General features: G+C 37.5%; 1 protein-coding gene across 1 annotated transcript in view; it reads right to left on the reverse strand.

Annotated features, from left to right (window-relative positions):
* Positions 1-3588, reverse strand: part of LOC106901112 (guanine nucleotide-binding protein G(t) subunit alpha-3-like) — a 28408-nt gene extending 24820 nt beyond the window's left edge. Inside the window, exon 1 of the mRNA XM_014963475.1 lies at positions 3471-3588. Coding sequence (XP_014818961.1) covers positions 3471-3588 — 118 coding nt within the window. The remainder of the gene's footprint in view (positions 1-3470) is intronic.
* Between the last annotated feature and the right edge of the window lie 10375 nt (positions 3589-13963).

Consider the following 13963-nt stretch of genomic DNA (forward strand, 5'->3'; position numbering starts at 1 on the left):
CCCCCAATAAAAAAATAAAATCAGTGTATTCCAGTCAATAGGATTATTGGGCCATCTTTGTGCTCAAAGTCTTTCCTTCTAATGCAGGTGTCAAGAGCAGGAACTTAAACCTTACTTAATTATTATAGTAACTGATTAATTTAACTGGTTTTAGATGTCTGTACTATAAACTTCTACTTCCAGACCACTTATCAGAGGCCTGTTATAGCCAGTGGAGAAAACTATTTGCTAAAACTAAAACAAACAAACAAACAAACAGATTCTGTTTTTGTCACCCTTAAGCAGATGCTTAAATTAAATTGGATGAATAACGCCCAAAAAGTGAGTATTTCTCAGTAAAGCGAGCTGGGGATGACCTGCTCAAATGAAGGTGAGTTTTGTTTTGCCAGTGAAAACTGTAGAGTGATGCCGTGGAGTAATACTTTGAAAATAAATAAGTTCACAGTTTTACTATTTATTTAAACAGAACCGAAGTTCTTATTTCTGTGAAACATCACTGTGACCCTCAGCTGTTTTGGCCACGTTTCAAATGTGCGCTGTACTTTGCACACAAACAAATTGCAAACTGGCCTCCTAAAAAGTATATAAACTGCGTGTGATGTGGTAGGCAAGATACCGCCCTAATTATTACAAAGGAAAGAAAACTTTCACCTTGGAGTTTGCTCCGGGCTGATAAACTAATCTGATTTTTGGGAAATATAAATATATAGAGGCTAGATTTGCAGACAAGCTGGGCAGGTGCGGGTGGCTTTGATGACATAGGAATGCCAACACAGAGGACTTAACCCTTCTGGTTCCTGGACTACTTGTGAAGAATCTCAGAAAGTGGCATCATTTTTCCCTTCCCCCAGTTTATGTGTGCAGTTTTCATGTGCATGTCATATAAACCGTAAATTATCACCTCAACACAGCTAATGTGTTGGCCCAGGGCATGGAACTTAACATAAACAAATGTAGTGTTTTTGGTTTCTGGATGCAATTTCTTTTTTGCAAAGGGACCTATTGGAGGTGGTAGAGACCAGTATAGATATTAAATAATCCTCTCAGGAAATGGTCAGAATATGTTGTTGGGGTTTTTTTTTTCACATTTTAAGGCTAAGTGCATAATGATCACACTGAAAAAAATATGATATATATATCAATTTCTTGTTTTCTGAGTATTTTATACCGAATTGCCTACTGCAATAGAAGCAACGGTGACATCTGGTCTGTAATACAGAGGGAACATATGGTTGAATAGAGTGAACAGAAACCCAGGACCAGGATTTTAGGCTGGTTTGCTTGAATGGAGCTGCCCTTGATTTGTGAAGTATAAAATTTGAATAATTTCTGAGATCACCTCAGAGGTATGGAAAGATAACAGGCCCAGATCTGAACATTGTAGATTTAATCCTCTCTTATCTGGCCATTTCATGGTCTGACAGTGGAAGGGGCTATATGGTGCCCCTTATGCGTGTTGCTTCATCAACTATGATTCCAGGTGTTCAAGAGACACTTTCACTCTAGCTGTGCAATAGGCTCAAAACAGACTCATGTTTAATTCACTTCTTGCTTTTTTAAGAACAAGAAAATTCAAGCTGTTACGTCTGTAATTTTTTTCCCCAATGTGCTTTTTTACCGAGTTCTTGGATCCTTGTGATTTGTCATAACAGTTCCCAGAAGAAAAAATCTTCCAAAACAGTGCCCACTGACAAATTTGAGTCTTTATCATGTGTGACATGAATAAAGGAAGATATTATAGAAACATATGCTATAAAGAAGACCTCAACAAAAGTATTTCAGATCCTGATGATCCTCTTATCTCATGAAAAGAGTGTAGAAGTCTTTTTCACATAGCTTGTGATTAATCTCAAAGTATTTTACTAAGGTTATCTTGAGACTGTGATATTAATAGTGTCAGAAAAAGACTGATAATATGCATTGGGAAACACTAAATACTGAAGTTCTTAATACTATATACATGCACGTGTTCTGGGAGGGGTAATTTAGTTTGTGTCCTGGTGCAAGACAGCCTCCAGTACTACTGCCAAGACATGAAGGCTTGAAGATCAAAATACATCATGAAACTGCTTATCTTATAAATTCCTCTTTATCCTGTAAATTCTGCTTAAAGAATTTATTACATCTTCCTCATGGATCAGTGTCAGATAAGGCCAGACACAGGCTGCTGAAGTAGATGGACCATGGCTCTAACTCGAAATGCCAATTCCTTCTTGTAAGAGTATATAGAAAGTATTGAAAATTTATGAAAGTTCAAATGAAAATATTATTCTAGTTTTTGACCAACACAAGCTTGTCTCAGTAGGGGCAATATTTTGTATTAATGTTGCACAGAAAATCTTCATGTTCTGCACTGGACTGAAAAGCTTTGTAAAGTGCAATCGGAATACTGATGGTGTGTAAAGCACATCAAACTGCCGCTTTACTATTTCAGAAACCTGCATGCTTGTGGTTTTCTCTTATTTCTTTATTAATAATAATAGTTAGATTCTCAACAGGTATAAATAGACTTTTTGCATGATACAACAGAGTTAAGCTGATGTACTTTAGTGAAGGGATCTAGCTAAATCTGAATAAATGTCAGTTTAAAAACATTTGTAAGCATTGCAGTAACAATGAAAATAGCAACATTTCAATGATCAAAGGCTGTTTTTCTACTCATTTGGTGAAACCAGTATAAGCTCTCATAGCAGGCCTTGTACTGTTAGAAGAAAAATATTGAGACCGTGGGAGTGTTATTGTGCTCTTGGATATTTCTTGTAGGCTACGCAGTACCATGGAAATAAAAGAGAAAAGAATAAAGCTGTATCAAGAAAAAAAAATTCTTTTGCCATTACACCTGCTGCTGTTAATAAATTGATGATAGTGTGGATTAGAAGTAGTAGCCTGCGAGAAAATTAATCTGTATTCGTCTCATTTCATGACTTTCCATTCCATTCTCCACAATACAATTTTTATACATTGAAAAAGGCCCTTATAAGTTACTTTCTGCTTCTGTAAAAAATGAAGTGCAGCAGTTTGGAAAATAAACAATATCAATACCTTGTGACACCCATGGATTTTCAGTGTAACCAATTACCTCACTTAATCCTGCTGCAAATGAATGCTTATAGATCCAGGGGGAAAAAAAATAAAAGAGATAAGTCTGTGCTACATGCTGTGTGAGTAAGCATCATAACATTTATTCTAACAGCAGGTTCTTATTTTCTCAAATCTTTTTAAAGTCAAGGATTTATAATATTTAAAATTGAATACATGCAGTGACATGGCCATTTCCAGCCTGTTCCTTGTGACTTAATTGGTTGCTTCATGAGAGTTGACAACTAGAAAAAATTTTGTGCCTATATTAGAAGATTGTCTTCTTCAAATAAAATAGTGAGAGGTGGGAAATTCACTGCACCGAAATGTAATTCCAGAGCAAAATAACCTCTGAGTGGAAAAATATTATGAGCAAATTTTATTCTATTTACCCAACAGTAGTAGTTTGACTGTCCTGGCTTCCCTCTCTGCATCTGCCTGGAGTTTCTTTTCCAGTTCTCTGGATCTCCTGGCCGATTCCTTGCTCTCAGAACTGGCTCCATTGCCCATCTTGAGGTGTTAAAAATCCTCTGTTTGTCCAGCTGATGTGCTTCTTATCAGAGTAGTTGCTTTAATTCAGAAGAACGACAACAGCCTGTTCTCCAAGAAAATTTAGAAATCCCATTCAGTCTCTATCTTCAGCCTTCAAAACAAACACTCCCTTCTCACCTGTCACATGATCTGGAGATGCTACAGTCAAGGATTTATATAGGGATGCAAAAACATACTATTATGATGTCATAGAATTAAAATAATCCACTCAAGAGCAAAACCAAGCTCCCAATAGATCTCTGTCCTTCTTCAGACAGGTTCCAGCTTCACATGCTTGAAAAAAATGTGTAGAATATCTTGAAATAATAAAATCTGTAATAACTCGGCTCAAGGAAAATTATTTCACTTGTGAATCAGTCTCGGTGCCCTGAAGCAAAAACTGGCTTATGCGTCTCTGAAATATTTGCATAATTTATTTTTAATCTTTCTCGGTGGTCATAGCTTTAAATATATGCATTCTTTATTTGAAAATGTCAGAGTTTGGATTTATATAGTTAAGATATATTTTGTTTTGAATTATTAATTAAGATGCAGAATGTTTGCTGCATTTTCATGTTAGGGTAAGTGCATTTATTTTCTTGTGATGGCAATGAGCAACTTACTGCAATTTGTAACATCTTTGGGACACTTTTGTGCAGCCATTTCTGGATGAATATCATAGTCCTTTCCGTTTTTCTGTGATATAATTAGCAGTTGTAAGTTTTGGCTGACAGCACCACAACATTTTGTGTACAAAAGGACACAAGTAAGATTCTCTCACTGATGTAATAAATTATTCCTAGTTTCTTGATAATGCAATTATCAAGAAGTATTTTATGCAATATGTTGGAAATATCACTTGGCATGTGGTGTCAGCAGTATACTGAGAAAATATACTTTACTGTAATATTGTGTTAGTGGGCAAGACTAGGATAACTGTCAGGACCAAAAGATCTAAAATACTTTCTTTTTCATCCCCCACTTCAGATTCAGAATTTCAATAAAATAACTTTTATTAATGTGCAATACTATAATTAATTGTAATATTGCACTTAATTTATAAAGTATTTAAAATACATAAAACATACAAACATAAACATGATATTACAATTTTGAAATTATTAACTAGTAATTATTAACTGTGACTTTATGGTGTGTCAGTTTATAAGATTTAGCCTGGAAATAATGTTGAAGGGAAATATAAGCATACAGGTCAGTTTGAGTGATGCTGGACATATTTTTAGGTCAGAAGATAAATTAGGAAGGGGGTCAGAAGTAAAGCATTTAACTCATCCTGTCCCGTAGAAAAGCAGCTTTCCCACAACGGAAGTAGGTGGACCCCAGGTCTAACTGGAAGGCAAATGGTGCTGGGTGGGGAAGATGGGAGTGAGAGGAATAAGGATCACCAGTGATACTAATGAGTTCTGTGCCATCAGAGCTGGTGAGAGCTGCCTTCCGAGAAAGGACAGGTCCTTGCTTGTCCATTCAACAGTGAGTGTCTTCTCAAACTTAAAAATTAATACCACACACTGCAATGAAGATGGGAAGTTGTGTTTTTTCAGTATGTGCTTCTCAATCAGTGGAGCAGGAAGCCCTGTTTTCAGGCCCCCTGCACTGCTATGCCAGAAATGAATAATCAGTACTGAATTTTTGCATATACATTTACAGTGCAAGAAAATGCTCTGTGTTGTTAAGCCTACTTTGTTTATTCTTTAACATATGCTGAAATAAGTTCTTTATGCAGCCATAGTAACAACTGGTTTGTTTAAAAAATGAAAATAAGCAACTTCAGAAGTGTGATCTCAGTGCCAGGTGTCCAAACAGTAAGCAAGTCCAGTGCTTCCATGGATTTCAGTGGATTTGAGAAGTAAGTCAGAACACTAACAGAATTTACAAATTAAATGATATGGTCACAAATTATAGCGATGAACATTGTCTCCAGATCAAGGGCCATTTCACTACTGAGTTGTTCCAGGCGTGTACTAGTATAACTAGTTTGCATTTAATTTTTACAGTATGAAACTGGAATAGTGTAATGGCAAACTAGGTCTTATTCAGTTATATTGGAAGAAAATGAGTATAAATAAAACAAGATGAAAGCTTTAAATAATTTTACCTAGATGGAAAGCAATGGAAAATCAAATGTGCATACCATATCATAAGTTTCATAACATTTTTTGTTTTTATGATGAGTACATACAGGAATTGGCTTTAAATACATAGGTGTCTGATACAAGCAGTTTGTAAACAGAATGTGGATAGAAATAAAGATTAAAAAAGAATTGCTTCATAAACATGTAGTATCTATAATATCTTATCCGTTTAATTTGCTCACTTCTGCCTTCAAACTCTTAACTAAATAGTTTACTGAAAAAACACACCAATCTGTTTCTGTTTCTCTAGAGAGCGAACAGGATTCTGTTCTGCTTTGGACATCATCATCATCATCACTAACTATACTTTGATTGCGAAAATTTCTGCTGATGGCTGAGCCAGAAGCAACTGACACTGCCTTACAGGGTTCAGCTGAATCTAAAATGTTCTGTGGTATCTTTTCTCTGCCTCTTCTTGGTGTAATAATAAAGATATGGTCTCTCCCTGCCTCTCTTCTATTATACCAGACATGTATATTTCATCTGGAAGCCTTTGAAAGAGAATAAGCCTGGAAAATGTTCCTTTGAAATGCAATCACGCTTTGTAAAGCAAATTAGTTTTATGTTATTAGAGTTGTTCCTAGTGATGCACTCTAGGTGGTGCTGATAATATAAAGTGTACACTAAAGGCATTCTGTAACTAGTAAGAGTTAAAGGAGACTCTCTGAAAGGCTCTTTCAAATGATCTGTTCAGAAGTTATAGATTTGGGATTCTGGATTCCAATTCCAAGTGTTTGTTTTGGAACTTACATTAAAGGTGTACTGGTTTGGGATTTTTTGTTTGGCAAATAATATGGATTGTTCTGTTAATAGAATCTTTCAATTAACATAGGTTTTCAGTTTAAGTTTCTTCTAAAAGTCACTCTTCAAAAATGACTCAAAGAAAGAGGGATACCTTAGGAAATTCATACCATCTAAGGTTTTTTCTTTTATTTTCTTCCAAGGTCCTTGCATTTACAAACTGTTCATCTTTTCCACATTTCACTATAACTAACGTTTTCCCTTTTCCCTGATAAAATTTAGAGGAATGACATTGATGAAATAGGAGGAAGTTTTAGTAAGAATAGAATTCTCTAAATTTAGGAACGTTCAATACATTTCCTTCAGTATGCTCCTAAGTAAAGGAAGCCTGAAAATCTTCAGCACAATGCCTGTTACAATCAAAGGAAACACTTCAGCTCCTTCAGTTGGCTACTGAATTGCTTCCGATGCACAAGAAGAAACAAAACATCTCTGAATTGCTCTGTTGCCCACTGTCAACATTATAGTGAAAAAAATCCGAAGTTTCCCTTGTACCCTGAACGTTGACAAACCCATCGAGACTTTTGTAACTACTGATGTGCAGAGACATCTGCTGAATGACCAATATTCTAGAGACATAACAAAGCAGGTACAGAGACTCCTTATGTGCTCCCGGTCATCACTGGTATTAGCTTGGACCCATGGCAAACTGCATTAACTTGGAACAAAGCCAGAGCTTTTGAAACCTGTTAAGAGTCAAGGTTTATTACATCTGGTGCTCAGCCATCATCATGGGGCTGAAATGCTTGTGGATCTGAGGTACTATGTCTACAACGGCCGTGTTTCGCTGTGTGATGTTTACAGTTTAGATTATCATCTGCCTTGTGCAGTGTAGGCGTACCCATACAGCTCGACTGCTATAAGTGATATACCAGATGGACGTTAATCTTTCTGTGAACTTTGCATCTCTCTGACTCGCAAGAATGTAGGACGGACCTGGAAGAAGCTGCTAGGGTTGACTTCAGAACTGGCTTTCTCACCTAGCAGTGAAGTGTAGCAGTTGGAGAATGTTTGGGTAGTAGATTGGCCATGGAGGGTTTCTCAAGCTATCTCCTCTTGCCACTCTGATCCGCTTCCAAGATACTGTGACTGTCACAAAACTGAAACTGTTGAAGCTTGACTGTAATGTGAAGCCCACAAAAAATTGTCAAAATAAATATCTAGCTCCTCTAAAGAATCATCTCAGGCCTTAGCAACAAGATACCTGACATAGACCAAGTAAATGTGACAATCATCAAAATGGTATCATCAGCCAGATTCATACTAGTGTAAATGTCTATAGAAATGACAGCAGGAGACTGAATTACTTCTGTTATTCATCATTCTGTCTTGATGATGGAAGCAGACCTTCCAGGGTTGCTGGCAGCAGATTCCCCAGCTTCTTTGGTTTTCCCTGTAGCACTACTGCCCTGTGTTCTGCCAGTGAACATATATGACATGCCCGATCTTCTTGACTTAACAGTAGTCAGAGCTCAGTCTTCCTCAATTTCCTACTGGGGAATCCACACATACTCCTTTGAGCAAACTACCTTTAAGAATCTGGCCTCAAGATCCAATGGAGAGATGACTATTTAGACTTACCACGCTACTATCCTCTGTTCAGATTTCTTATATGTATAAGATAAGGTGACTTAATCAGAAAAACTCCTCTGGACTGTCTGTCCTCTCAGCAGGGGAACATATTGAAATTCATGGTTGCAGATCAAGTTCATAGATTGATCTCGTGTTCTAGTCTGGAGAAGCAGTAGTTCTGTTTGTGAATGTGCACAATTATAAAGTGGGATCCATTGGATTTACTGACAGAGAAGGTTGAGATGTTATGGGAGGGAGGCCTGTTTATACTTCAGATACATATGCTAGAGGAGTCCAAACAGAATACACTGACAGGAAAGTCAGGTGACACCTGAGAGATATCATTTACCAGCAAGGATGGCTCATCTTTTCCTAATCCCCTCTTCTCCAGACACACAGGAAAGTGCTCTTTTACTGAAATTATTTTATATTTAAATATAGAGGTTCTTTAAGAAAGAAGCATTGCAGAGTGTCATGTCAAATTCCTTGAGGTCTTAGAAATTCACAGACCAGCTTCATAAATTAAAGTTAAGGTAAAATTAGGTGAGATTTCTCTAATAAAATAATAGAAAAATTTAGGTTGGAAGGGACCTCCAGAGGTCTCTAGTTCAACCCTCATCTCAAAGCAGAGGTAAGTTCAAAGTTAAAGTTTCTCAGGGCTTTGCATTGCTAAATTATGAAATATCCAAAGATGAAAAGCCTGTTACAGTGCCTAAACACTCAGTGTGAAGAACATGGTTGGAATTGCCTCTGCTGGAGCACATGACTGTTGACTCTCAGGAGAATTTAACTCTGTCAAATCCCCTTTTTCTTACTGGAAAACTACAGTCAGATCCTCTCCTTAGCCAGGCTGAGCAAATCCAGCACCATCTTCCACATGTGCTTCAGCCTTCTAATCTTCATTGGCTAATGACAATCTCTTTTTTTAAATTAGTGATCCAAAACCTAGAAACGTTTCTCTGGATGTGCCCTCAGGAGAGCTCAGTGGAGGGATTCCCTTGACCTGATAGCTATATTCTTCTGGCAGCCCAGGATGTGGCTGGCCCTGCCTAAGGGCATATTGCTCTTCATGCTCAACTTACTGTCCACCATTTAGATTCTTTTCTGCCAAGCCATTTTCTCTCAAGTCAGCTCCCAGCTCTTAATGTTTCATGGAGTTATTCTGCTCCGGCTGCAGGAGTCTGCATTTGCCCTTAAGCTTCACGAAGTTCATGTTGGCCCATTGCTCTGCCTTAGTGAGGTCTGCCTGAGAGGCAGCCCTGCTCTGATGGGTACCACCCGCTAATGACACTGTCCAAAGTTCATGTTAAGTAAGTTAACCCAGAGGAGTACGCAAGCACAGCTGAAATTCAGTGTTTGGGCAACAGCACTGTTTGCTGCTGGAAAAAGTTAACAAGTTACTTCAGTCTTTTCAAGCACAATTGAAAGCATATCCCTGTAAAAACATACGAGCATTAAACTCAGAGCAACTCAAGTATATGATCTAGCAATTCTTTAATATTATTCCTATTATGTATCCATTGCTAAGCCTTTTCTGTATGCACCACATGATTCCGCAGTAATTTAAATATTCTGTTATATGAAAGGTAAGCATCTTGCAGTCCTGGTGCCTAATTCATCCATGTTTACTTCAGATTCCATTTATTGATGAATCCTGCTGCTTATCCTCTTGCTTCAATTAGAAAAATAATAATCAGGTCTACATGATTTATCAGAATTTAAAATACCTCTAGCATAGATGTTTCAACAGTCACTTAAGTGAATTTAGCATTCTAGATATGTGTGTTTGTGTGGTGAACTATCAACTGCATTTTCCATACGTCTCAGTAATGCCAGTAAGATGGTAGCCCTGGAGGCGTGCAAACATCTCTAACTCCTCTTGCTTGTTCCCCATGCTTCGTGCATTTGTGTAAAGACACTTCAGCTGGGCGTCCGATGGGGCTGACTTACTGGCTGGAATAACTCCATTTCCTTTATGTTGCTCTTCAGGTGGCCTTCCTTCACCGTGTTTTGTCTGTGATTCCCAGGAGCCTCAAGGACAGGTCTGATGTTATCACCCCCCTTCCCCTTCACATCTAGTTTAAAGACCTGTCAATCAAACTAGAATGTCCATGTAAACTGTATTCATGTGGAAAAGACATTTGTTTGCCAGATCTTCAGCTCAGTGGCTGAATATATTTCTTTATAAGTAATATTATTCTTAAGAGGCAGGTTCCACAAATTTCTCCAAGTTTTTCTTGGGGAAGACAATATTGTTTCTGTGAAAACCACTGAAATGTAAACAATACATTGATAGCTTACTTAAGTTGAAATTTTTCCTTTTTTTCTCAAAATATTAAAAAATGATAAAATTCAGATTCTTGTCTTTTTATGTGCTCTGCTCCTTCCTAATCTTTCCATTTCCTTTTTCTGCACTGGATATAAATGAGTTCAGTCTAAGATTTTCTGGTTCTCCCCTCCCTGTCTTCACTCCCCAGTTTATCATCTTCTTTCTAGGAAACTTTATCAAATAGCAGAAGAAAAAAGGAAATCTTGTCTCTTAGCTCTATAGTAGTGTCACAGGAATGACACTAACATTTGCAAAATCATTTAGTTATACACAAAAGGGAAAAGGAATGATGCGTTCATTCGTTTTTACTGCTTACAGAGATGAAAAGAAAGTAGAAAAAACAACATTAAAAATGTCAAGAAAGAATATTAAATTAATAAAGAACTTTTTCATTTTCGACCATCAGACAGATTTCTCCCAAAAATATTGACATATCCAATAATTCTGTTTGCTTTTTGTTTTTTGTGATAGTGTCAGACTCACTATGAGATACATGGACTGTACTAGCTTCAGTACTCTCATTATCCTTGGTTCTATATTTGCACCACACGCTGATGCAATGGAATCTATGACATTGCGTGAGCAAAGATTATTGAGTGCCGGGTGGGGGCTCGCTGACTGAATATCAGTCCAGATAAGACTCACATAATTTTGGCACGTTTACAAATACTTCAGCTGAACATATGCTATACTCTCAGCGAACCTATGCCAATTTTGTGACAGTAGGTGTGTGGCTGAGCTACTATGTTCAGATTGAGAACCGGTCATTCCAAAAGTTTCAAACTTGATGTATAGATTTGGCTCACCAGTGAAAAAGAAACATTCAGTGCAAAGCTATAAAAGAAGCCCAAACCCTTCGGTCTCTCTGACTTCAGACCATGCTTAAGGGATGTCTGTGAAAGATATATGTGAAAGAGCTATGCACTGTGCTGAGCGCTGCTGATTTCCCCATATGAGGACAGCAAATATCTCAGGGTCTGACCTTTCTACAAAGACTAACAAAGGATCCCTCTGGTATGGTGAGTTTAAATTTTCTCCTGGCTTATTGCTGATTCACCCAAGAAAATTAAAAAGAACAGTCAGAATGTAACGCATTATAATAAAAAAATAATTTGAGGTCTTTGAACGGATTCTTATGTATTTCCCACTGGAGTGTCTGACACTCACTCAGACTCACTCCTGCAAAAAGTGCCTCTCATATTTTTTTGAAAAAAAAAAGAAAAGGGTGATGCCTGCTATCTCTGCTAAAAGGATTTAGTTTCTAGTACAAGGTGAACAGTCAACAAACATAGCACGTTAAAAAAAAGCTTAAAACAATGGGGAATATTTTGTCAACATTCCACTCTGAACATTTCCAATTCCCAGTAGACCTATATATTAAGCCAAGTCCCACACTGCCTTGCAGAGCAAGAAATGAACGAAGAGTAAAAGTAAACATAATTATGATTTGACTTGTAGAACTCCTTGAATAACAGAGATTTTAACCTTTCCTTTTGTTGTCAAACTAACATGTGAGGAAAAATATGAAAAAAGCGAACGAGCATTTTTCCCAGCAGACTGGAATTCCTTCCCTTTTATCTGGCAGACTTCTTCCAGCTAAGCCTGCCTGTGACTGCAGTCCCTTCAGCAGAATATGAGTAGCTCTGTGCTGTAACATAGCTGTGCAGCAGCTGGATAAAATCTCATTTCTGAACACTGAAGAGAACATGCATAGGTAGTTTCAGAGCTTGAAGTGATTTCCAGGGTGTTGGCTGAACTGAACTATGCTGCGTGAAGACTGCATTCACAAAATTTCTTTTCCATAAGAGCTGTTGCCATGTTGTAGTATTTCCTATACAAAAGTCTTTAGAAAAGATTGTTCTGCTGCTGAGACAATGCACTGCATCTGAAGAGACCTGCTTAATTCTATACGGATTCTTATGCTACATACTTACGGAAGCTGGTTAACATCTGCTGTATGATATCTGTTCTTTCATTCACACTCCAGACCATAATAATAACTATATAATATCCTTATTTTGGTAGGTTTTTAGAGAGGATGATGGTGCTAAATTTTTTAAAGATACATTTCACTGTAACTCTGCGTTAGATATGATGAATTAAAAATTGGAGCACAGCAGCAAAATGTGGTAAGGCAAAACAGAGAGAGATTTCCTAGGGAAATCAGCCTATGATATTGAAATTATTCTGAGAAAACTCTGTCACCTGCTCAGTATAACTTCTATAACAAAAGTTTTTTCTCCAGCGGAGCAAAGTTGCCTCTCATTTTCTTTGTAACCATTTTAGCCCCCCACTGAGTCCTATACATTGTCTTCTTCTGTGGTCAGGTCTGCTTAACTTTGAAATGTTTTCAACCAAGATGCCTAAAATAGTTTCTGTCTTGATGGTATCCTGAAATACTGTGTGATAGCAGCATGTAGAGGAAGTACTGGGACTTTTCACTCTTTGGGGATTGCAAGAATTAATGATGTTTTAGTATTGTTCCATTCTGCTTATAAAGCAGTGTTCTAATTAATACAGCTCTAGCTGACACTTCCCCTAGAAAAGTATGTATTGTCCTGGGAAGAATTCAAGGGAAAATGGAAATTATCTCATTCTTTTCAGCTCCCACTCCCCTTAAAGAGGAACTTAAAAGCTGAGCATTTCTTCCTGAGCTGGGCCGGCCTCCACCCCAAAAATGTCCTGTTCTTAGAGAGGGAAGGAAAAACAAAAACAAAATGTTTTTACTCCTCTCCTGCATGGAATGAGCACAGATCAGACTCCCTGGACATTTGAGACAGGAGATCCTAAACACATATGTTAAGAACTCCACCCGCATACAATAAGTTGATGGGGAAAAAAGGAAGCCTCTGAATCCTCAGGTCTCATAAGAAATGAGGTCAAGATGTAGATGCAAGTGAAATGGAAGAGCCTACAATAATAACCAGATATTTTGTGAATGCCAATAGTGTCTAAGTGTTGTTCCACAACAGATCACAGCTGGGAGTGGGTCTCCATCTTCGATGGTGTCCAACTTCAGCTGCCTAAAAGGAAGTGTGACCCTCATTTGGTAATTATAGAATAAGACATTGAGATGGGGAACGCCTCTATACTTTCAGGCAGTACATTAATTTATGCCTTCAAGAGTGATTATTTTAGTATCCAAAACCACATTTCCAGATTTAAATATTATCCTTCCAGTTTTATTCTCAAAGTTGTAACCTTAAGTAGAATTACTTTCTAGTCTCCTGAGATCTTGTTTTCTTGGCATCTGCAGATACTTTGTGCAAATGTCTCTCCTTAATTTCTTCTCTTTCCAGCATTTGTTATGTCTCAAAGCTGGCTTTTTCTGAGGCTGTTCCTAACTGAAATGCAGAACAGAATCTGAAAGTTCTTTGGACAGTGACTGTGTTTTCCCGTTTGTTTATTGGAGTATTTTTCTCATTAGAGAATCTGCAAGGTAGGGCTGCAGTTGTTTAAGATACTTGAGTTATCCCATGTTATCATGTCCTGTGTCCCA

Source organism: Calidris pugnax, unplaced genomic scaffold, assembly GCF_001431845.1.
Source record: "Calidris pugnax isolate Ruff unplaced genomic scaffold, ASM143184v1 scaffold44, whole genome shotgun sequence".
NCBI lineage: Eukaryota > Metazoa > Chordata > Aves > Charadriiformes > Scolopacidae > Calidris > Calidris pugnax.